The 25,441-nt window shown below is 39.1% G+C and overlaps 1 protein-coding gene across 4 annotated transcripts in view; it reads left to right on the top strand.

Annotated features, from left to right (window-relative positions):
* Positions 1-25,441, top strand: part of LOC101429008 (aquaporin-4) — a 340,557-nt gene that overhangs the window by 32,931 nt on the left and 282,185 nt on the right. For all 4 annotated transcript variants that reach the window (XR_009180952.2, XM_058277568.1, XM_058277569.2 and 1 more), the window contains exon 2: positions 3,584-3,794. Coding sequence is in view for 3 of the 4 variants with exons in the window: in XM_058277568.1 (XP_058133551.1) it covers positions 3,689-3,794 (106 nt within the window). In the remaining variant the exon portion in view is untranslated. The remainder of the gene's footprint in view (positions 1-3,583; positions 3,795-25,441) is intronic.

Raw genomic sequence — 25,441 nt, 5'->3', positions numbered from 1 at the left:
CAGACCCAGAAGTAAGCAAGCCCATGCAAAAAGCACACTGCACTGGGAGCCTAGTATCAGATGATTCCTCTTGAGCTGGTAGCATTCTGTATGCACAATTGCCCTTATCAGTTCCTACACATCTTGATATACATTTTCTCCATGCCTCCTGGGTCCTCAAGAATTGTGAAATGGATGGGAAATGAGGCACCCTAGGCAGTCAGGGTTGAAGCCAGTCAGAATGAGGCGATGGGGCAATTAATGGGGCTGTTGGGGGTGGGGTGGGGTGGGGGGGATGTTCCAGAGGAAGGAGTCACCAGGCAACGAGATTGAGGATCAAACCCAAGACAGGGAGGGGGTTTGATGGCACAGCGTTCACAAGAGCAGGGAGAAGATGCCGTGTGAGCACAGGTGAAAACCCAGGTGAGTAGTCCTGCAGATTCAGGAGCCAAGAGGTGTGAAAGGGACAGAGGATAAGTTTATAAGGGTGAGTAGTGAATCGAGGGGGTATCATTGATGGCCTCCATTTGCTGGGGGGTGGGGCCGGGATTGCAAGTGGTGCAGCTGTTCTAGGAGAGGGAGAAAGCGAAGGATACGGGTAAGGACTGCTGAGGCTGAGGGTGGGGATGGGTGGTCTCCTGCCTCTGTTTCTTCTACACCAAAGTGCCTGCATAATTTGGTATACACCCACCTTTCCAGAATCCCACCAATCCCTTCCTAAAATCATAAGCTTCTGCCTAATTTTCTTTTATGTAAATTTCTTCCAGCTAAGAATTTATCAATACTACTTAAGTTCCCAAATGCTTCTTTTGGTAGCTTTGGTAACTTAAAAGAAAAAAAGTTTAAGTGATGGAAAAGAGAGTGAAGTAATTATTTTATATTTCTTTTCATAATTAAGTTAGGGGTATGTTCATAGAATATACACGTGAAAATAAAAATCTGTTTTTTAACAAAGAAATGTAAATGTTATCATTCAATATTGTAGTAGTCCCTGTTTCTACATTTGAAGGTTAGGACTAAGGATTTAAAAATATAACTAGAAAATCCTTCAATTACATGTATTTTGTAACTGGGGCTCCTAATTCAGTTCAACGCAACATGTCGTTGAGTACCTATTCGGTACAAGGTCTCGTGTTTATGAGTGGGGAGAGGAAGGGGGTGTACAAAGTGCAGGAAGCATTTGACCATAGAAAAGTTGTATAATGCTTGTACATAAAACAGCATTATTCCAAGTAATTTCAATCTCCAGTAGTCTGCACTTTTTCCGCAGGCTTGGAGGTAGATATATGATCTCCAAATAGGTATGTTTTCCCATCACAACTGACCTTCAGGTTTGCTTAAAGCAGTACTGCTGCTTCTACAGCCTCACCTTTGTTTAATGAGAGCTATTTCCTAATGCCAACTTTGGGTTAATGGACTGAGATCAGAGAAAATCAAACGTATCTCTCCGTTTTACACCAGATTGCCTTTCTGCCTTGTGGCTTTAATCACTCAATCCTACTCACATCTGCCATAATAACAATTATGGGTTTTCTACTGCCTTCTCACCCAGAAGGATGTGTCGGAGTATAGCAACATCTCCCGAAGAAAGGAAGGGCAAATTCTTAATCTTTTTCCAACATCATAGGTAATAATTTTCCTCTGCAGCCCCCCGAGGAGTACTTCTTTTGGCTCTCACACACACCATTCCCACAGTTTGTAGCTCCGTTCTGATTTATGAGTTCTCTTCTATCCTCCCTCTTCTGAGATAAGTTTTAATTATGTGGACAGATTTTAGAAGTCTTTTCTTGTAAACAGCTATTTCTTCGTCAGTGTAGACTGTTTAACTGGCTTCCCCCTTTCTGAACCTTCTTCTGCACCCAGGAATTGTGTCTGTTCATTGTTTTAGCTGCAGCGTCAAGAGAAGAGAAAGCTGGCTCCTCCTCACAGCTTTCTTTGAGGGTTTCAACCTTGGAACACCTCGAAGGACAACTCTCCCTTGGGAACTGTTCTTTCTGTGTTTGGATGGCCCATAATAATTTAGTTTTGATTTAACATAAGGGCAGAACATCACCCATCAAATAATCAGTATGGCAATAATCTCAGTTCTTTGACTTATTTAAAAACTTTAAAGTAAAAAAAAAAATTCTTAATTCCCCAAAAGCACTAGTGACAAAGTTAGCACTTGTTCGTTCCTGAGGGACAAAGAGCAGTGAATTTTAGAAAGCTCCTCAGGTGCTCTTGGAAACTGCTGCTCTTACTCTGGCCCCTTCCAGATAATAATTAAAAGATTAGAAAAAATATTTATACTGTGACTCTCTGTTTTTGTTTTCTGGTCTGCAAAAAAAATTTTTTTTAATCATTTGGGGGATTTTTTTTTTCCTAATCAGAAAATCCCTTTTTTTATGTTAACATATCCACATCTAATTCTGTCCTCTTAGGTGACCTTTGAAACTGGTGTCTGTGTGAAAATTTTTTTTGTGAAGAATAGCTAAATATTGATCTTTAACCAGCCTGGTAATTTCCCATAGCAGCTTTAAACATTTTTAACTGGCATCTTACCAAACACCTCGTAAAGAGGCTAAATCATTATTCTCCCTGAAATTTCTGAGGCATGTTTGGATATTTTTTAAAAAGATAATTTTTCGATACGACAATGTATGTTATGTCCTCAGACAGAGGAAATCCTTAATCAGATGGCCCAGGGAGAGGTGCAGTCTGTGACCAAGGAATGGAGCATGGTCCCCTGCCAGCAGTAGGTCCAAAGTCCTGACCTTGGCCTCCTTGGCAGAGCTGCTACCATTTCAGCTCACCCAACAGAGCAGTTCCCTGGAGCAGGGATTCCTAACCCTGCTTCCAACGGGGGCACATGGCTGTCCTGACATTTTATGCAAAATTTTGTTTGTGTTGACATTTTTCTATGCAGAAGTTTCCCATATTCACCAGAGTCTCAAAAATGGATACAACTTTAAAAACAGGTTAAAATTGCACTAGCTGAGCCTGTTCCAAAACAGTCATTGCAGTATGTCTTTCAATGAAGTCATCTTGTTTGAGAATCTGAGGTAGATTTCTGTGATTCCCTGTTATTATGGAGGGGGCCTTGTAGTCTGACCTTGCAATAGTTGTCCTTTTATCCCTTTGAAGGAGTTTAATGTAGCTTTTAAGTTGGAGAAATCTCTTATATTTATAGGAGAGGAAAATGATTGATTAAACCTACTTTTGAACTTTATATATTTTTAAGAAATGAGTGATTTTTCCCTACATTGTGTAAACATGTTTTTTAGAACTGATTTTTCAGCAGCAGATTCTTCTCACAACCATCTTGAGGTAGCCTACACCCTACTTTATTCTTTATAATATAGGGAGGCTTAAATCTGGTCAGACTTCTCCCAATTAAAAGTTAGAGTGTTATTAATTAACTGTAGGATAATACATAGATAAGACACAAGTGTGCAATAGCAGTGTACCATTCTAGGACATCTTCTACAGTCATTTTGTCTTCAGAGAGTTACGGTTCATGTAAATCTTTAGGATGATAGATAATCTGCATATTTATACCATTTGGGGGAAGAAATGTCATCAAACAGGTACAATATAGTTATTTGTTTGTGTTAATATATCCTAGGTTACTTTGAGGAATGGGTGCTTAAGAGAACAAGAAAGTTCTGAGAGTGTATGAGAAAGCACATCATGTGATCTTCCGAAATGAGGAGAACTGCAGCCATCTGAAATGGTCATGAACCCCAAACAAGTGTTCCTGTCTTTGCTGATATTTGGAGTAGCCGGGCTACTCCTCTTCATGTACTTGCAGGTCTGGATTGAAGAACAACAAACAGGTAATACAGGATTTTTTTTCTATTTTAATTATTTAACAGTGGTCATGTTCAATTAAATGAGCTTTGATATTCATAGATACATAGAAAGTCACAATATTCTGGCCCAAAAAAAACCCATAAACTAAAACTTCTAGCTCCTAAAAGAAAAAGATTTTCCAATTCAGGTGAGCATTTGTTTAGTGGCCTGGAGCAACACTTGACATTTTTCTTGTCTGAGGGGAATGTAACAATGGGACTATTAGTCCAGCAAAAATTGCTTGCAGAGTATTTGTCTACACAAATGTATAACATTTATCGTCCCTCTCTCTGGTGGATTCACTAAACTTCGGGCTCAGCCTAAAAGGAGCTGAATATATAACAACCTTTCTCTTTGAATTCTTTCCTAATTTTGTATGATACTCAAAAAAAATGATGTGGAAATTTGTTTATATCTGTACTATAGAGCAGAGGGCAGCACACTTTTTCTTGTAAAGGGCTAGATAATAAATATTTCAGGCTTTGCTGATCATGCCATCTGTCACCACTTTTCAAATCTGACAGTGTAGCACATAAACCTACCATTGGTTATATGAAAGCAAATGGCCCTGACTTTGTTCCAATAAAACTTTATTTACAAAAACAGGTGGTGGGCCTGATTTGGCCTGCAGGCCTTAGTTTGCCAGTCTCTTCCCTTCTTCAGAGCAACACAGAGCTGTATATTGCAGACACTCAATTACTGTTAAACTGGGTTATATTTATAATCATAACTGTATTAGTAAAGGAAATATTTTAGAATATCATAGAAATATAAGGAGTCAAGAACTGTGAAGATCACGTTTCCATTGGTTGGAAATAGACCATGCTTATGACTGTTATGGAAAATAAAGTAAAAACAGGAAAAATGATTTCTTAATTGTCCCTACTTGTGACTTATTTTTAAATTAACTTGATATAAGCTCCTTAAGTAACTACTCTGAAAGATAATTCAATATTAAGTCATAAATATGATAAGTTTACAAGTAGTTTCTGTTTTTACATTCTTTTCCTTGGTTTATTTGCACAGATTCCTTGGGTTTACTTAATTTACATAGTAAACCATATGAAAATAGGTTGTGTATAATTATTTTCTAAAGAGTACAACATATTGTCAAAACTTATTTCTAAATCCATTACAATTTACATAAACTATATTTTACTAAGCTTTATATATTACTGCAGTAATTTATCATAGTAGTTTATGATATTTAATGAAATCATCTGTGATACTATATATAGGTTAATTCCACCTGAAATAAAACTCCAAGCATAGATCCAGTCATATAGTAAGCTTTTAGTAGGTGTTTGTTGAATGAATAAATTAAAAATTCACTGCTGATTAAAGACAGTAATGTTGTAAAGGAGGAAAATCAAAGAGATCTCATTATTGGGAGAAAGGTGTTACCTCTTTTGCAAGTTGGATTCTTAATTTAGATTCACCATTTTCCAAGTGTTGGAAAATTATTTTTCCAGGTTACGATTAGTTAGCCAAAATATTTACCATTTATTCTCTTACATTTTAATTTGTAATTTGCTAGAATTCTTTCTTTGAATCTCAATATATTTTAAATGGATTATGCAACATTTCCCCAAAGATGCCTGACAGTGAACAGAAACATAAACATCAGGATTCCTTTTGATAACTGTTTTATTGGTGAAAAGTCTAATTATTAGTCAATAAAACTTCCACCTGGAATTCTCCTTTATATTAGGATAGAAATCTGGGTTGTATTTCTGTAGTTTTCTAGACAGATAGATACCTATGTATTTTATATGTGTCTCAAATAATATCATGGACATAATAAGCATTTTTAAAGACAGCCTCTTTTTAAATCAGAAAATACCTGAATGTGTGCTTTGATGTTCAGTAAAAAATGGGAAGATATGTCCTCTGAACACTTTAGAGGTGTCACTCAAAAAATCTTGGAAGGATCTGGTTTTGGTTCCTGAGAACCTGTGGAAGTGGTGCAAGTTTTAAAAATCTGAATGGTTTTGATCTCATATACTTTTCAGTTATATATAAGAACCCCTAGGTTCTTTCCATACCTTTTATTGAGGCCTTTAAAATAAAATAAAATGTGCACTATTTTCTAAGCCTCCCTCCTTAGTTTTCCTGTGTTTCTTATATTAAAGGAAAATCCTTTAGAATCACAAAGAAACATCTTAGATATGCTCTGATATGCCAATAAAGGGTTGTGAGGAGAAAAGGATTTTGGGAAATGAAGAGGAAAAATGTGTAAAAAAGAAATGAAAATCTATCTAGTTATATAACAGAGTTCCATAATAATGCCCACTATTTTAATAATCAATTAAATATTATCCATTTCTTTGTGTTAATTTTCAGTATATTGATTATTATTATGAATTTTATTTTTTAATTTTTTCTCTAGTTGTGAAGAATAAAAATTTTATATTTGGAGGAATCTTAAAAATTTAGCATTTCCCACATTATCCGTGTCTTTGGGTAATTTACTAACCTCGTTAAACATCATTTCTTTATTTGTAAAATGAGGATAAGGCTATTTTCCACATAAGGTGGTGATGAGGATTAAAGGAGAAAATACTTGCAAAGTACTTTGCACGGTGCCTGACAGTAGTACTGAATGAGTGTGAGCTGTTATTATCATCCCGGAAATGATGAAAAGCATCGTTATACCTGTGATTTCTGATTTGTCACAATTAAGACAATGGCAGTTTAGGAAGGCAACCCCTCCACCTTCCCCTTGCCCCCAAAAATGCTCAGTCCCAGCTCTGGTTCAGACAGCTGGGAGAAGTGAACTGGCACAGAGCCATTCTGCTTCTGAGACACAGAGACTGGAAGGAGAATGAAAGGATTGAGCACAGAATGCAGCTGGGTGACCAGGAGCAGCTCACGGGGGCATAAGCTGCGAGCAAAGTCGGAGTATTCTCTCATTCAATAGTATTTCTGGAAGAAGACTTGTGGGAGATGCCAAGCACTGTGGTGAATACAAAGGATTTAACAGTGAGCCCAATATAATCCCTATTCTCAAGGAGACTAGAGTCTCTTGGGCTGTAAGAAAGAAAATGATCCCGAGTCCTGGCCAAGGAGCTGGTAAAAAGGACAGTCCATTGTGCCTGAAGGAAGACAGGCCCCCCATTATAGGGCACAATAATGAGCTGGAACCAGGAGAAACATAGCCATCAGATGCCAGTGAAGGATGTGCTGACCAGACAGGAGAGCTAAAAGGAGTCGACGGTGGGGCAAGGGGTTGGAGAGGGGAGGGTTAGTAGGTGTAGAGAACACAGTCTGAACAGAATAGCTGACATGCCACCCAGGATAAACCTCGACAAGGGTTGGGTTTTTCCAGCTGCTTTTTAAATTTGCAATTTGATGATCCTCTTTCTCTAGACGGAGCCCTACTGCCAAACTGAACTACTACCGAAAGGTCTAGTGTAGAATTGTTTTGCATGTGCAATGAGACACAGTTCTGAACCTGTCATAGAGTCAGAACCTCCATTCTAGAAAAGAATTTGAAAATCGTCTTGTACTACCTATCCTTGAATATATGTCTTTATTTTTTTTATTTTTTTAATATAAATAGATTGCCTCACTCCCCTGCTTGAAACTTTTCAGTGATTTCTCATTGCCCTTTAACAAAAACCTCTCTCGGTGGCCCACAGACCTGCGTGGGAAGCATAGCCTCTGCCTGCCTCCAGAGCCTCATCTGACAGTTGCGCGTGCTTCAGCCACTCTGCCCCACCTTCTGCCGCTCTCCCAGGCTGAGCCCTTTGCTGAGAACCTTCACAGTTGCTGCCCCGTCTGCCCGGGAAGCTCTTCTCCAGCGTCTCTCCTAGGCAGGTTCCTTCTTCCCCTTCTGTGCTTAGCTCAAAGGTCCCTTCCCTGGTGAGGTGCTTTCTCCCCTCTTTCTCTCTCTCTCTCCTGTTTATTCCGGTTCATTTCAAATTAGTGATCATAATCAGCAATCACCTTATTTAAGTATTTGCTGACTTGTTTACTGTCTGTATCTCCCACTATTTTATGGGCTCTGGGTGGACAAAGATCTTGCCTACCTTATCGGTCGCAGTATTCCCATTTGATAGCAGGAGGCATAATGTGTGCGGTAGGTGCTCACTGTGCAAGGATGAATAATGCTCAACTTTTTTCCACCGTCCCAGTCAAATGACCACATAGCCTGTGTTTGAATACTTCTCAGGACAAAGAACTCAACTTTATAGAAGCCTCCTCAGAAAGTTTATATATTAAGCCAGAACTTGCATCCCTAACTTCTGCGTACTTGTCCTGCTTTTATCTCTGGCTCTTCATGAGGCCAGTCTTTCTCATGAACAGATAGCCTGTTCATTCTCATAGAGAATGAAACCCCAGACTTTTCAGCCATCTCATGAAAGAGAACATCTGGGTCCCTCTCCTCTGAACACAGCACACTCAGTCTGCAGCCCTTTTAAATGCAGGGCATACAATTACTACATGCAGCTTGTGTTAGGCATACGCACATCCACTAGAAGCTCCTGTCACGTAGTGAAGATTTATATGCACATGTTTTATTTTTTTTTTAAGATTTTTAAATTAAAATTTTTTTTTTATTTCTCTCCCCCCAGTTGTCTGCTCTCTGCATCCATTTGCTGTGTGTTCTTCTGTGACCACTTCTATCCTTATCAGCGGTACCAGGAATCTGTGTTTCTTTTTGTTGTGTCATCTTGTGTCAGCTCTCTGTGTGTGCAGCACCATTCCTGGGCAGGCTGCATTTTCTTTCGCGCTGGGCGGCTCTCCTTATGGGGCGCACTCCTTGCGCATGGGGCTCCCCTACGTGGGGTCACCCCTGCGTGGCATGACACTCCTTGCACACATCAGTACTGCGCTTGGGCCAGCTCCACACGGGTCAAGGACGCCTGGGGTTTGAACCACGGACCTTCCATGTAGTAGACGGACGCCCTATCCATTGGGCCAAGTCCACTTCCCTGCACATTTTAAATACGCAAAGCAGAAAAATCAACACAGACTCAATTTAATAGTTTCTGTTTTGTTTTTGTTCTTTCTCCTGAGGTTTCTAGAATCAAGTTTAGCTGCAGCCATTCCAAACTGAAAGTTTCCCCTGGCTTTACCTACATTTTAAAAATACATCTGAACAACTTCTAGGCATTTTTATTCAGGACCAGTCCTTTCTTAGATATTATTTGAAAACCTTTTTTTATGTTTACCTTAAACTCAGAAATAGCTTTTCTCTTCTTTCATACCTAAGATATTTTTTCTAATTTCTACCAGTTTTTTTTCTGATTTACACTAAACGAGTACTGGTATCTGAATTTACTTTAGGATTCATCAGTAGCATCAAAGGTTAATCACATAGCTCTAGTTTCAATTTTCAGAATTCATTGTCACCAGTCCAGGTTTTATAAGAGTCCCAAATATGCTTTGCCTGAAAAGTATGCTCTTTTTTGGTCAGCAATGCGAACTTATTATCGGACAGGTTTCTATTCAAATCCTACACACTATTATCAATGGCAAGATAGTCGAACTAGATGACTACTTTTAATCTTTTCTTTTTCAAATCCATGGTAAACATCAATAGTCACCAGCTGTATTTTAACTGGACTGTGTTTGTATGAAAGTGAAAAGTAGTAGCTACAAGCTTCTGATTTCAGGCAAAGTAAAGTCACTTTATTGCTTTTCCTCAGACAGTTAGTACAGGTCTTCAAAGCCAGCTGGCCTCTGTGCTTCTGGTGTTTCTAAAGAGACTGCATCTTGCCTTTTTTCCTTTTTCAGACTAAGTAGGTAGTCTTTTGCTAGACTGAAGCATGTTTTTTTGTCATATAAAGCCTTGCTTCTAGACTGAATTGGAATAATTCTTTTCTCCTGAGCCTCTCTGATGAGAGAGTGTCTTCTTTTCCCTCAAAATCAGGCTGTTCATCCTGATCATGTTGTTGTTGAATTGAAATAACATTTCCTCTCAGGGTAACTTTGTATACCTGAACTGCAACAAAGCCACTTTTAGCACTGAAGGACTTTATGCTGTCAATCATAAACTCAGAAAAATAAAATTACTTCCTTTAAAAAGTTGAATAGTTGAATTACTTCCTCTGATCTTGATGAGAACGGGATACATTTTTTAATCAAATGAACACATGCTCCCTCTCCCTGCCTCTGGATGCCCCCAGGCTCCACTCCTTTCTTCCTCCTCATGCAATTTTTCCCATCTCAGAGCTGTTCCCTCTTAGAACACATTACCCTTGCCTTTTTCCATTGCTGGCTTTTCCTTGTCCTTCAGGATACAGCTTAAAAGTCACCTTCCCTGAATATCCTATGGACATTAGATATAGCATTTTATTATTTTTAATAAATAATTTATTTTTTAAAATATTCTTCACCATTTACCATGATCTGTAATAATTATTTTTGCTTACTTCCGTATGGCTTACCCAGGTAAAATGTAAGCTTCCTGAGGACAGGGAACTTGCATGTTGGTTGCTGGTATATCTCCAGTTGCACCATCCCCTTCAGGTCCTGATTTCAAGCTTCACTTTGCCATGAACCCCCCTTCCCCCAAATTTAGTGCTTATTCTTATTAAGCCACCTGTAACTTGACTTTCCCTATGTGCTCTGCCTTGACTGTCATCCTTCCAGATCCCCTGTATTTTCATGTAGTAGGGCTCCCTGCTTTTGTCCTGTACCACAGAAGCCATCCAGTTAGAAGCCAGAGCACAATGGATGCCAAGTCACTTAAAATCTTCTGAAACTGAATAATGTTGGGCTGCCAAGCTTTGCTACAGAGTTAATCCAATCAACAAAGGTTTTTAAAAGTCTAGTAAGACATTGAATGCATTTCTTCTACAAATGCATTTTGAGCCCATGCAAAAAATAATGCCATTGCTTTGACCAGTGCCCAGCCTTTTTCATGGCACCACCCCATGCCTCTGTTTCCTTAGGGGCTTACTCCTCTTCCACACTGTCCAGAGTGCTGTAGCAGAAACCGCCATATTACAGTGTAAGCCTTCCTTTGGTTACAATCATTTGGTCTGTTGGCAAGCACCCAACCAAGGATAGCAGATCACGGGCTGGCTGGCTGACCAAGCATGGCCAGAGACTCCCTTTCTTGGGATTTAGGTTTTTGAGACACGAAATATGGGCCCAAGAGCCTGGGCCATATCATATAAAGCTGAGAAGCTTGCATGGCCATTTCCCACCCTGTGGGTCAGAGCAGCAGAAGCAGCCTGTGGAGGCAGAAGAAAAACAACCCAAAGGGGAGAGAGACGTGCAGGTCCCTGCGTCAGCTTCTTCCAAGTTTTGAGAGTAATCCTGCCCTTTGCAGTTAAGGTGGCTCCATTGGGTTTCTAGCACCTGCAGCCTAAATAAATGGTCCTAACAAATACAGTCTGGTTCTCACATCTTACTCTTCCTCACCCTCAGCAGGCAGCCATCTTCTTCAGAGGGGTTCAATGGACTCTTAAAGGACCCCATCAGCCTCATTCATCTCCTAGGGTAGAAGTAAACTGGTAGATAGCTCAAACAATCCTCCTTCACTCTTTTTAATTCCCATTTTAATAAATTCTATGCCAGGCTGTAAAGTACCACCTCGTTCACACCTGCGCTCCAGCCCGCAGGCCCCTGGTGCATAGTAGGTGCTCATTAGTCTTTGCTGATGAGCAAATCCACACAGAAAGCTAAGCACTGCTCAGCCAAGAAAGGCAAGTGAGGCGGTCCTGAACTGTGGATATTGTAGAAGTTAAAGTAGTTTGAGCGGGGCAGGCAAGGTGAAGTTTTCATGAAAGTTACCCTAAATTGTCTTCCTTGAGGTCAGGAATGTGTTACCTGGAGAGGTATGTTTTTAACATCTGCTTTTTTTTTTTTTTAAACAAAGTTTGTATCATCATTGAGCAGGCATGTTGCAAGGAAACTACAGTAATTAAATGATGACTCCCTCAAGATGACCTTTTAAGGTCCCTTATAATGTTAAGGTTTTTGGCAGCTAAAGGAGAGGTTAACAAGTAAACAACACATTTCTCCATTTTGGAGGCAGTATTTTATATGGAAAGCCCTAAACTCCAGCTACTAATTTCTAACCCATTTTCTATCCTTGAACAAATCGATGAATCTTTCCAGATCATGGCTTCTTTTCTTTTCTCCTTTCTGTACCTTCTTCCTTGCACTCTAGAGGTAACTACCATCCTAAATTTGATGTTTATTACCACATTCTTGTACGTGTTTCTATAATTTTCGACATGTGTAGATTCCTAACGTTATTTTTTCATACTGTTGACCTTCACTGAAGGTTGAAGCTTGCTTTTTCATTCAACATTAGGTTTTTGAGATCAGTCCATACTGATATATGTAGCTCTAATTCATTCATCTAACTGCTATACATTTTATTATGTGAATATGGTGCAATTTATCTATTCTCCAACTGATGGCCATTAAGATTGTTTTAACTTTTTATTATCATACACAGTGCTGCTTCGAACATTCCTGTACAATACTTGTGCATATGTGAGAGTTTCTCTAAGGGATGGAATTGCCAGTCCTCCAAAATTCCCTCAGCTTCCAGATTCTGTGATCCCATATTGTATCTGATACTCTGCAAATATGAATCAAAATTAGGATTTCTTAAAACACTACAAGCGTTTAATGATAAATCTAGCAAAATGTACCCTGAAATACTTATTATTCAGATGTCAGAGTTCTATTCAGAATTATAGGCAGAAAGCTACAAATATAAGGTTTAGCTCCTACTCTCATGGTGCTTCTTACTTGACTTAATGCCAAGAGAGTAGTTAATTGTAGTCGTTCATTGAGAATGGATTAAAATAATTACCAGGTCATTAGTGTGGACTTGCAATATGATTGTAAAGACCTCACTCACTAAATAATTCATGGTGGTAGGCAAATTAACTCCTGTTAGCAAGTATCGATTTGGTATGCAATACCACCTGGTCCAACTCTCTAATTTTCCTAATAAAAATAAACCCTTTCAAATGCCAGAGCAGCATCTACTACCAGCCTCCTCTTTTACACAGGAACTGCCAAGAGGCTTTAATTTTCATAACCAATAAGTAACAAAGCTAGCACCAAAGCCTGATTTATGATAACTATTTTCCACACCATCCTGCCCCCTCTTCCTCTTCACCTCTCCTTCTCTCCTCCTTGAATCTCAAGGGGACTCAGAACACTTTTGAATTACTGGTTCAGTTTCCTAAAATTGCTTGTACATAGCCATTCCAATACCTGGTTGAGAAGTCAAGCAACCAGATGCCTCAAGAGTAGCATGGATATGGTTTCTGTTTTCCTACTGAAAATTCTTTCTGCTCACAAAAGAATGCACTGTTGTAATAGCCCCAGACTTAAAAAGAAAGTTCAGTAGTACGGAACCAATGTCTTTGGGAAAATCACTTTTTCTGTGATTTTCTTTTCACACATACATTTCAGGAATAAACCAAACAACTAAGAGGCTTGGTGGGAAGTTCCCTGGTCCTCAGCTCATTATAGGTTACAAAGGAGTAAAACTTGAAAACAAAACAAAGCACTGCTCAAGTACCCAGTTCTTTCAACCACATTTTTCTATTCCTCCGATCTATCCCTGAACTTTAATTTCTTAACAGACTTTTGTATAATCTCCAATATTACTGTCTCCTCTCCCTCACCTTACTTACTGGTGGTCTCCTTTTCAGACTCCGTTTCCTTTGTTCATCTCTTGGATGTTGGTTTCCCCAAGTTCTGCCCTAGACCCTCTTTCCTTCTCTCTCTCCATGTGTTCCCTGTGTATCCCATCCACAGAAACCTTATCCTTCACAAGCTCTGTCTTCTACCCAGGCCTCTGCTATGCACATCAAACCTGTAACTCCATCTGGCCATCTGTCCTCCTTAACTGCAGTAAGTGCAAATCTAAACTAGCCGTTGTCTCTAAAGCCTATACTTCCTTCATAGTGTTCTGCTATTGCCACAACTAAAGACCTTCTTGACATTTGTGATGTCTCCATTTTCCTCTTCGCTCCCCAACAAAATATTTTTTCCTGACAAATCTATTCTCTTAATATCTCTCAAATGAATCTACTTCTCACCATCTCATTACCACCACCTTAGTCCATGTGGCAGTCATCTTTTACTGGGACTGCTACAGCAGCCCCCAAAGTGACCTTCCTGCCACCCATCTTGCCCTGTCCTCATGCCACTGTTTTCACTGACCCGGGATGACCTTGAGTGTAAACCTGATTATCCTCCTTTCGGAAGCTCTTAGGCTCTTAGGACAAACCTAAGCACCATAATTTGACTGTCATGGCCCTTTATGAAGTGGCTTCTACTTAGCCCTCCAGGCTCATTTCTGGCCCCTTTTCTTGCCTTGCTCTCAAACTGTATTAAACTCCTTTCAGTTCCTCCAACCAGCTGTCTAGTCCCCAACCTCTAGGACTTTGCAGGAAGAGTTGTGTTCCCCATGCCCAGCAGAGTTCAGTCACACACTCTTCTCCCCCATGAAATCAGAATGTCAATTGTCATAGACATTCTGATGCAAAACATCATTTTCACAATTAGGGAAGTTGGGAGGCTGAAATATCTGTATCTGAATAAAAGAAAAGGTATATACCTGTATTTCTTTTCCAAGACTAATCCCACCTATCTTGGTATATACTTCTGATTTCATGTAGAGAAAAGTACATGGCTTTTGCAAAACTTATTATACAGTATTTTAGTGATAATGTAAATTAAATTTTAGAATAATGTAATTTTCCAATTTTTTCTGTATAACTAAAATATTTCTAAGTTAGTGGTTAAACTTTTCTTCCTTTACTTAGAGCCCTGAGAATTATTTTCTAAATTTTGTCCTTCTAAAAATTTTTTGTTTTCTAGAATTAAATTCATTTGAAGAGCCCATAAATGTAATCCAAGTGCAAAATTATTGTGCAAAGTATTAGCAATATTTAAAAGCCAGTAAAGAAGAATGTGGGGGCAGAGTTGATAACAATGGTAACTACAGCTATCATTCTCGGACTACTTCCCATTTGTTTGGAATGATCTCAGAGAAAGAACAAAATATATCCTGTGCAGATGCCATTTTCTTCTCTGCAAATGACATTTGACTGTTATGTGGGTGGCTGCTGGCTCCATATTTATAAAGTATCTTGATGGAGAGAGAATTTGCTCGTTAATTTTTCAAAACTCGAGAAGACCAGAATTTGACATCAAAAATGGTTCAGAGAGGAAACAATACAAAGTAGTTAAAATATCCATCTTTCCGGGCTGCAACTACATGCAGAGCACAGTCTTGTGGAAAATGCCTAAATATACTCTTCATAAAAAACACAGTTATAAATTCCAGAATGTGTATCAGGTACCTTGTGGGTAAAGTTGCAACTAATAGTTATTTGTAAATGAAAAACAATAGACATAAATATTTATATATTTCCTGGTCTCAGGAACAGCTTTCAAATTACTTTTAAAACTCATTTATTGTGAACTAATGGGCTCACACAATTTTGCATTGCTTATAATATGAAGTTTATTTAAATATATGAATGATTTTTGTCATAAGATATTCTCAGTGGCTTCTCCATGAATTAAAAAATTCACACATTTAGTAACACTAAGAAAAATCCTCAGTGTTAAAACTCTCTCCAGATACATAAAGCCAAAGAATATCTAGTAACAGAAGAAAACAAAAGTAGCAGCCAGCTTTCACACACTCAATAAACCAATGTAGGTTTTACTAAGTCTTCTTTTAAGTTTGCTCAGGAGAGAGACAAATCCATAAAGCGATCAGACTGCTTATTATCACACTGCCAGAAATATACTGTAAACAATGAAATTGCCTAGAATTTTGGACTGAGAATTTTATGATTGACATTAAGGGTCAGTGCCTGGATTTTAGATCCATCCCCAGAAGCAATTCAATAATCAACAGAAATCAGAAGTGCATTCACTGAATCACTGGCAGAAAATTAGATAGAGACTCCCAGTTTGCTTTGGATCAAAGGTATGTTCGATTACCTAAAGCTAAGGAAAAAGACATAACTGCAGCCTGAAATCCCATATCCAAAAAGCAAGATGCTATGTTTTGGAAGAGCTGTAAAGAGTTACGAGCAATCTAGAATGGATGGGGAAATGATGATGTGCTTAAATGGGTAACTAGTGTTAATGGAAAATTTTAATATTTTAATTCTATTTCCCATTCTCCTGAAATGCTTTTATATCACAAGTTTGTAATGGCAGGTGAGTACTTGAAAAATTTTGAACAAATTTAAAATCTGCTGTTGCCCTATCCATTGGAATTTAAATAGCATAAGTATTTTTAATTTACAGCTACAGGTAGGCAGCTTTTCTCCTCTGCATCTCTCACATTCATGTTTCATGCTCTCTGTTTACAATTGGCAAGAGTCAGGTTATCCTTGATTTCTGCCAAGATGCCAAGTTAACTTGGCTTATGTTAGATTCCAGAAGGCAAAGAGCCTTCTTCCCTGAAGCAATTTCTGATTAAGAAGAAAATGAGATCTCAGGTGTATTTTTAGCATCTGGAATTCTTAAATATTCATTTATTCAGTTTTGACTTTGGGGACCCTTTGGGTTGTTCTATTTTTTTGTATGTACCACAGTCGCACTACTAAGTGAATCATTACATTAACTTCAAACAATTGCGCTGCCGTTCCTTCCAGTCAGCTCCCTTGAAAGGCTCATATAACTTCACTAAAGGCATACATCTATCTGCATTGGGATTCTGCAAATATTCATGAAAGCCACTGATGGCCAAGGACAGCAGAGAGGCGAGAGCATTCCTAAGACAGGGAGTTTATGAAAGTGGAACAGTATAGTATTTCATCTGAAATGTACAGATCCAAGGTTTTCAGTTAGTAGTGGTGGTGATGGCATTTGCAAAGAGCAGCCTTATTGTAGGACTCCTGCTATCTCCTCAGGTCCTGGACCACACTCTTGATGTCAGTCCATAAAAATGGTCTCATCTATTGCTGTAAAATTTATTCCTGCTTTGAAGCAAGCTGCTCAGCAGCAATTCTGAAAACTAATAAGGTGTCCTGGGGAAATGAGTAATTCTTCCCTTGTTTTAACATTTTTTCCCATTCCCTAATAGCCCTCCTCAGACTTCTCCCTTCTTCTTTGTTCTGTTCCTCTAGCAGCATAACTAAACCCGGGACACAATATTCTATCTTTATAGAATTATGGTCTCTCGTTTCCTGCAGGATGCAAATTTCTATTAAAGAAAGAAAATACATAATTCCAAAAGACTCACTAGGGTACTGCTAAATAAGTCCAAGAAGTTATATTTGAGCTACTGAAAACTATATCTAATGTAAGAACTTGACCTGATCAGTATGTTTATTTTCTCTAGATATATATATATATATATATATATTTTTTTTTAAAGATTTATTTATTTATTTAATATCCCCCCCCCTCCCCTGGTTGTCTGTTCTTGGTGTCTATTTGCTGCGTCTTGTTTCTTTGTCCGCTTCTGTTGTCGTCAGCGGCACGGGAAGTGTGGGCGGCGCCATTCCTGGGCAGGCTGCTCTTTCTTTTCACGCTGGGCGGCTTTTCCTCATGGGCGCACTCCTTGCGCGTGGGGCTCCCCCACGCGGGGGACACCCTTGCGTGGCACGGCACTCCTTGCGCGCATCAGCGCTGTGCATGGCCAGCTCCACACGGGTCAAGGAGGCCCGGGGTTTGAACCGCGGACCTCCCATATGGTAGACGGACGCCCTAACCACTGGGCCAAAGTCCGTTTCCCAAGATATATATTTTAGAGTGGGAAATAAATCTTGAAGGATGAAGAGGTGACTAGCACAAGGGAACTCCCCCCACATACCTGTGTTGCCTTGGGTGAGACTCTCAGCCCACCTGGAATGTGAGGAAGTTCTGACGGAGGGGCTTCACATTTACATCTAGCTCCAAAATGCTGAACTACTCATTCACTTACAACTCTTTTCTTTCACCACTTTTTTTCTTGAGTAGTCCAACTGGAGATGTATTGGGCTCAGATCTAATTCATTTGTATTATAACCAGATAAAGATAGCTTTGGCATGCCAGTACATTTTTAGTCATAGATTGTCCAATAAATGCTGATGTTTTCCTACATTCTTTTTGTTTCCATTTGCAGCACATTTGCCTTTCCCCCTGACTTGCTTGAAGCAACACCCCTTCATTCTTGGGCTTCTTACTGGTTGACATGAAAAATGTGCGTTAGTAAGTCTAATGGATAATTACATCAAGGAGGGGGAAAATGATCTAAATTTCAAATACAGAATAATTACCCAAGTCTTAACTGAAACTAGTGTAACATAATTACATTTTTTCTGTCAACTTTTTTTTTTTGGTTGTTCTGTATATACAATGCTGATTTTTCATTAACTTTTACATTTTTTAACTCTTTCAGTTCATGTTCAACATAGCTTTGAGCCCTATTCACAATAGAACACATATTGTAAAGCTTTAGTATAAAACAAAAGCTCTTCCTGAAGTTATAGGAACAGGATTTTTTTATTAAGGTTTTTTCACTTCAAGGAAAGGACAGGCCCACATAAATCTGGGATCATAACCTTGATGGTTGCAAAATTTCTGAGCAGTTCAGGACAGCAAATCAATTTTTAAACTTTTCATAATACATTTCGGTGATTCATTCATTTCAAGTATGTTGAAGCATTTGCTCTTCTGTAATTACAATACATGGAGAGCTAAACAGTGACAATCCTGTCTCCATATCTCGTCTCTATTTCTGCTCTTCTCTGGGTTGTTAGATAGGGACAGCCTCATCCTCTCTCCTGAAGCTTCAGTCACAGCTTCACAACACCCTGGAATAAAGGATATTGACCACAAACATGCCAGAATAACATCCAGATGTATTGTCCAGACTCTTTGGGTTTTAAGTGAAAGAAATCCATCCCCGAAAAGGTTAAATAGGTTAGATAGATACATACATACACAAAAGCAAAGCTAGGTAGCTTCAACTAGAGACTTCCTTCACCTAGTCCACAGCTGGCAAGTCCACAAAAGTTTCAGAAATGGCTAGACCCAAAGAGTTCCTCCGTTGTCATCATCGTGATCCTTTTTCCCTCCCTGGCTTTCAGGCTTACTCACTCTGCTACACAGGTGCAGAGCAGTTCTGTGCATATGTGTGTGTGTAGGGGCTACTTAAGTGCTTGAGTTGCATAGCGCTTGTCATCCTAGAAGAGCTCATGCTACCGTTTCACTTTACTTTTAGTATGATTGCCATAGCCTACTCAGGGTCTATAACTTAATTCAATCACAGCTTGTTTGCAAATGCTTACTGTCTTCTTCAAATATGTTCCCCTTCAGAGAAGAAGGTGTATTTCTAGCTTCCCAGTTAATTGGTATAATGGCTAAATTGAGATGGAATAGCAATGATTTACCCCTTAAAGCTTGTAATTCCATCAATAATACCTTGTAAAACTCTTCAACAGATCAGTTCTTACAGCTGGAGAGTGAGAGTCATTGTGACAGGCATGGGGCCCTTTGGTGGAATAAAAAGACTCACACTGTTACATTCCTGGCAGAGTCTCCAGGATTACTGACAGTGATCATTGTAATTGGAAGTGGGATCTAAATTTTTATTTTAAATTATTAGGAGAAAATATTGTGGAAGCAGCTATTTTTGTCCCATTTTTGGTCATATTTGTAAGTGTTAGTGTTGCATTTGTTTCTACTATGTGCAAAGTGCAGTGCAATAAAAAACTGACTAGGAAGGAGTCCTGCATCCTGGGATACCCGTCCTCTAAAGGGACAAGGAGAAGTGTGAGCAAACTGACCGTGACACTGAACAGAGTTGAACATTTACTCCTAGTGGACAGGGGCTTGGGAAGTTTCTCAGGCAAGTTTCACCAACCTTTTGGGATGAGTGGGATTAACAAAAGGCAGAGAAGTGGGCAAGAAGCTACCAATGCAACAGAGGAGAACCTCAGAGAAACTAACTCACTTGGTTCATTCGGGAAACTGTGAGTTAGATTGGGTATGAAGAAAGCAAGGAAGCAGAGATTCCAAGCAGGCAATAAGGCTGGAATTGTAGGTTGGGATATGACTTAAGGATTGCTGCATGGTGATTGGCTATTATTCTGCAGATAAACCATTGGAAGTTTTTGATGTGGGGAGAGGCTTTATAATTCAAAACACCTCCTCCTGGGTGGCAGAAGGAAAGGGCTAGATTGGAGAGGCAAGCGGTGGCAAAGCACACCTTCACAGCCATATGGGGTGAGATCAGAAGGGCTTGACATGTGCTGCTACCTTACTGAGTCACCACGATTAGATTCGATGTTCCTCTCATCCTCAGAACCATTCAGGAATGTTCTCTCTGATAGTTTCAATTCCCTGAGGCATTTTATGTCCATCTCTGAGTTGGTGGTGGTAGGTCTTGGAAAAACCTTCTCACAAAGTAATCCCTCAACATGCCATCTAGAAACTGTTAGACAAACAGTGAAGATCTGAAATTTAAACTAAAAAATGAATTTCCGGTGTTTATGTGTGATGAATCTGGACTCAGATGGGCTCTCTCTTCATAAGACTTTCATGCTAATGTGCTGGAGGTGCAGTTAATGTTGGGGTTTAAGATATATTTAGGGGATTTGAATCTCTGGACTGACAATGTGATAGCCAAGTCCTGAGCCTCAACAGACTCCAGCACCTACAATCTGATTTATTGGACTTACCACACTCAGCTAAGATGGAGTTGAAGAAGGACAACCACCACACCACGGAGCCTACAGTGATTACAACTGAAAGTGGGAGGATTGCATCCAGCATCCATGTGGAATCTGAGCCTCCTCTTGACATAGAGGTGCAATGGACACAACCAATCCAATGTCCACATAGAAGAGGTGGCATTGGATTGGGAAAAGTGGACATGGTGGCTGATGGGTATGGGGAAAGGCAGGAAGAGATGAGAGGTGGAGGCGTCTTTGGGACATGGAGCTGCCCTGGATGGTGCTTCAGAGGCAATCACCGGACATTGTAAATCCTCACAGGGCCCACTGGATGGAATGGAGGAGAGTATGGGCCATGATGTGGACCATTGACTATGAGGTGCAGAGGTGCCCAAAGATGTACTTACCAAATCCAGTGGATGTGTCATGATGATGGGAATGAGTGTTGCTGGGGGGGGAGAGGTGGGGTGGGGAGGTGGGGTTGAATGGGACCTCACATATATATTTTTAATGTAATATTATTACAAAGTCAATAAAAAAAAAATGAATTTCCCAGGTTTAATATTATTTAAATTTCTCATGTGACTGATGCAGGAAAGAGAGATATGCTTCACAACCACCATGTTCAGTCCTAGGCAAAGCAGGCATGGAGAGGACTTTTCAGGAATTCTATTTAGACTCTTTCATCAGCCAGAAGCGTGACAGACTTCTCCTTGGCATCTTTCCTTTGTGCCTACTTCCAAGTCAAATGGAAACCTTTCCATCGTTGGATCCCAATAGCATACCTATTCCAGTTGGTTACAGTTTTCCATTTGGAAATATCTTATTTAAACTCTCAGAAACTTCACTCTTTTAGGAAGGTTGCATTTAAATTCAAATTTTGCCTTAAGGGAGCAGATGTGGCTCAAGCAGTTGAGCATTTGCCTCCCACATTGGAGGTCCTGGTTTCAGTTCCTCGTGCCTCCTGAAATAACAAAAACACACAAGTAAAACAAACAAGAAAAACAACTCAGGGAAGCCAATGTGGCTCAGTGATTGAGTGCCAGCTTCCCACGAGGTCCTGTGTTCAATCTCTGCCCCTGGTACCTCAAAAAAAACATTTTTTTTTTTTTTTTGCCTTAAGCAGCTTTTCTAGATCCAATTCTCTCCCTCTCCCTTTCTCTGTTGGTGCCGATGGGTTATGATCGTGGTGAGAACTGATAAAAGAGGCTCAGCAATCAATGTGGTTTCGTGCATAATTTCAGTGGGGTGGGGTGGATGTGGAAATTGTGTCCACATCAGTCTGTTTCCTTTGTGCCTACCCTTCCCTGTCATTGCAATACAATGAGCAAAGTTGGGGAAAATTCAAACTGCAAGACAATTTGGATTTTTCTTTAGCATGGTTTCCCAATCTTCTTTCAGAGCAAACTGTCCTGAGGTGTGTGTTTACTTTAATGTGGGTAACCTGAGGCTCACCCTGGGACTTTCCAGTCCACTAGTTCTGGAATTGATAGGGAGATCCTACCTTTTAAAAGATAGCTGAGATTATTCCGATGACTAACCAGGCTTGGGAACTACTGGTTTCAAGACAAGAGGGCAGCAGAATGGCAGTGGGCTGGAGGGCTTGAGTCATGGGGCAAGCCACATTAAATGACCAGATAAGGAGAGAATGATTTAGTTGCTATCACACACAACAAGCTAGTCAGGAAATCTGGTATCATTATACCAGAAAAAGCCTGTCCTGGGAAGAGGCTAGCAGGTCACACATACTATTCTGTCCTTTAGTCATCATTTTCTTTATCTGAATGGGAAATTTACTCTCTAAAAAGCCCATTGAAACATATACAACTGTTTCTTCTATATTTGTTTTTGGTTAACAAATACTTTTTTTTTTTAATGTGAAATGTAAAACTTAAAATTTCTCAGTCATTCTAAATACTTTTTCTTCTACTTGGAATAGGCTTGCCCATATGTTTACCTAGCTCCTGCCTATACTTTACTACTCACATGCATTATCACCACCTCCAAGAGGCCTTCCCTGATCTACCCACCTCTTTTAGGTTCCCTGGATATACTCTCTCACAGTACTGTGTACCTTTTCATAGCAGTTATCATGATTTGCAATTCTTTATTTACTCTATAATTGGTCTCCCACACTAAACTATAAATTAGTGATCATATCTGTCTTATTTTCTGCTACATTCTCAACATGCTGCACTGTGCTGGACACATACCAGATGTTTGATAATTCTCTGTTAAATGAATGAAACGTTAGGCTCCTTTAAGAACGCGTTGATGTCTAGAGTTAAGTCCCTAAGGAGACATCCTCCTAAATGGAATCTGGTCTGGAACCACCCAGAAGAAAAAGGAGTGAAGAAAGGTTAAGAGAAACTTAGAGAAGTCATAGAGAGCAAATAGGGAAAAAAAAGAAACAAACAAACAAACCCTGTTAAGTAGGCAGTTATCACCTGCAGTCTAAGTATAGACAAACAAGCAGAGCCTTGAGCTTTGAAAATAGCTAGAGACCCACTGCAAAGGGGCAAATAATCAAGCCGTTAGCTAGAGGAACCGCAGCTAATTACAGTTAAGCTGGAGATAATGTTCTTGGGAGTATTTTGTTTTTGTTTCTCTACACAAAATGTTACAACTCAAAAAGTCTTTTAATATCACTTAGTGGTCCCCAAACCGAGGTCTGCATATCAGATACTCAGATAACTTCAAGCTTTTAAGCTACTTTCAGAATTGCTGAAATTCCAGTGAATATTATTCTTTTCTCTATATTGTGGCTAAATGACTTAACAGAAAACAAAAGTCCGTTACATTTGTTTCCAGTCAAAACAACTCAGTGAAGTTATGGGTGCACATTATTAATTAAAGGGAAAAAGTGAGTTAAATGTAATTGGTTTGGTGGATTGATCATCTAAAAATTGTGGGTGAAAAAAAATAGGAGAGAAAATAGGGCCGGGTGATTTTTTCCCCCAGAAGCAGTTCTAACAGTTCCCATACCCAGAGCCTATGAGCATTTGAGAACTTGTAAAACTATTTGAGTGCTGAAGATCATGGTTTTGGATCCAACATACAGTAAGGAAATTGCTAATTCAGAATTAATGCAAGTTGACTTAAATGTCTTTAAAACCACTTCATTGTGGTTAACTAGAAATCATTAACACTTGCATTACATTTGAAAAACGATAGAATTGTTTAGGGAGATTTTAATCTGAATAGGGTAGGGGAGCAGAGAAAAGGTCAGAGAAAAGGTCAGAGAAAAGGTCAGACGGGTGGTGGGTGCCTAGGAAGAATTGACAGCCTCTTCAGGGGCTACAGAAGGAAGTCACCAGACAGCTCAGCAGCAGAGAGCTGGCATGGTGTCCAAAAGCAGAGCGGCAGGGTCCTGGGGTGCAGAGGTGAGCAAGGGCTCAGGGGCCTCCTGCGGAACAGAGAGACTCTCCCCAAGCAGACTGCAGACCTTGGGATTGTTGATAGTATTTCCTACTTACTAAATCTCTTTCTAAAGTATTTTGTTGAGTATCCTTATTTGGAAAAAGTTCTTAAATCTGGATTTTTAAATCAGATGATCTAGGTCCAGATACATGCTCATCCCAAGCTCTCTGAATTTAAGCAATCCAGCTTCTGTTCTCTCAACTGCAAAATGGCTATTAATGCTTAATACTAAGGCTGCTGAAAACTTAAATAATGTAGAAAACACAGGGCCTGACATACAGTAGACATAATTTTTCCTATTCTAAATATCCAAGTAATTTTTAAAATAGCATATATTTTCTTATATATATTTGGGTATGTTTTTTGTTGTTTTGTTGTTGTTTTCAAGTCATTTTAAAAGAAGAGCTCCAAAAATTGGATTAAAAAATGTTTAGTGAAAAGTAATGTCTGACATTCAGACAGGAAAAGAAGAAAACTCTCTCTATTTGCAGGTGATAATTTTTGTATATAGAAAATCCTAAGATATACACACATACACAAATTATTAGAATTAACAAATGAGTCCAGTGAGGATACAAAATCGAAACACAAAAATCACTTTACTTCCATATATTAATAATGCATGATCTGAAATGAAATTAAGAAAACAATTCCATTTATAAGAGCATCAAAAATAATAAAAATAGGAATAATTATGAAAATAATTACATGCAAAACTATACTCTAAAACTACAAAACAGTGTTGAAAGAAATTAAAGAAAATCTAAACAAATGGAAAAATATTCAATGATCATGACTGAGAAGATTTAATATTGTCGAAATGGTAATACTCCCCAGATTGGTCTACAGATTCAAATGCAATCTCTATTAAAATTCCAGCTACCATTTTTACAGAAATTGACTGGCTGATCATAAAATTCATGTGGAAATGCAAAGGACCCAGAATATCCAAAACAATCTTTAAAAAGAGCAAAGTTGAAATACTTACATTTACTGATTTCAAAGCTTACTACTAAGCTACAGTAGTACAGTAGTCAAGACAGTGTGGTGGCACTGGCATAAAGGTAGACTTATGGATCAATGGAATAGAAATGAAAGCCCAGAAATTAACATTCACATTTATGATCACTTTATCTTCAGTAAAGGCTACAAGATAATCCAATAGGGAAAAGAATAGTTTTTTTCAACATATGGTGATGGGACAAAGAATTTCACTCATTTTCCAAGTTTAGTTCACAAAGTGAGCTTGTGTAATGCTGTTTATCCCTCTGTATGCCCTGCTGTATTTACAAAAACTTTGTCTAGGTCGAAGAGTAGTGCTACTTGGATTAAACTACTAAATGATGATAAAAGATAAACCATTCATACAATATAAGATCTTACAGCTTTATTGAGCGATTCATAAACTGAGTAGCCTCCCATTCAGAAAGTAGAAGGGCGCTGCACTGTAGGGATGGAAAGAGGAAGCTCATATAGGGTGAATGTGGAAGCAAGTGAGGAACTGTTCTCATTGGCTGACATTGTTCCCATTTTACTTAGGACTGGTCTTACAAAGTCGGGAGCAAATATATACTGATTAGTGTTGTATACT

This window comes from Dasypus novemcinctus, chromosome 16 (genome assembly GCF_030445035.2).
Source record: "Dasypus novemcinctus isolate mDasNov1 chromosome 16, mDasNov1.1.hap2, whole genome shotgun sequence".
Classification (NCBI taxonomy): domain Eukaryota; kingdom Metazoa; phylum Chordata; class Mammalia; order Cingulata; family Dasypodidae; genus Dasypus; species Dasypus novemcinctus.
Note: the sequence above shows the minus strand (reverse complement) of the source record. Positions and strands in the feature narration are given on the sequence as shown.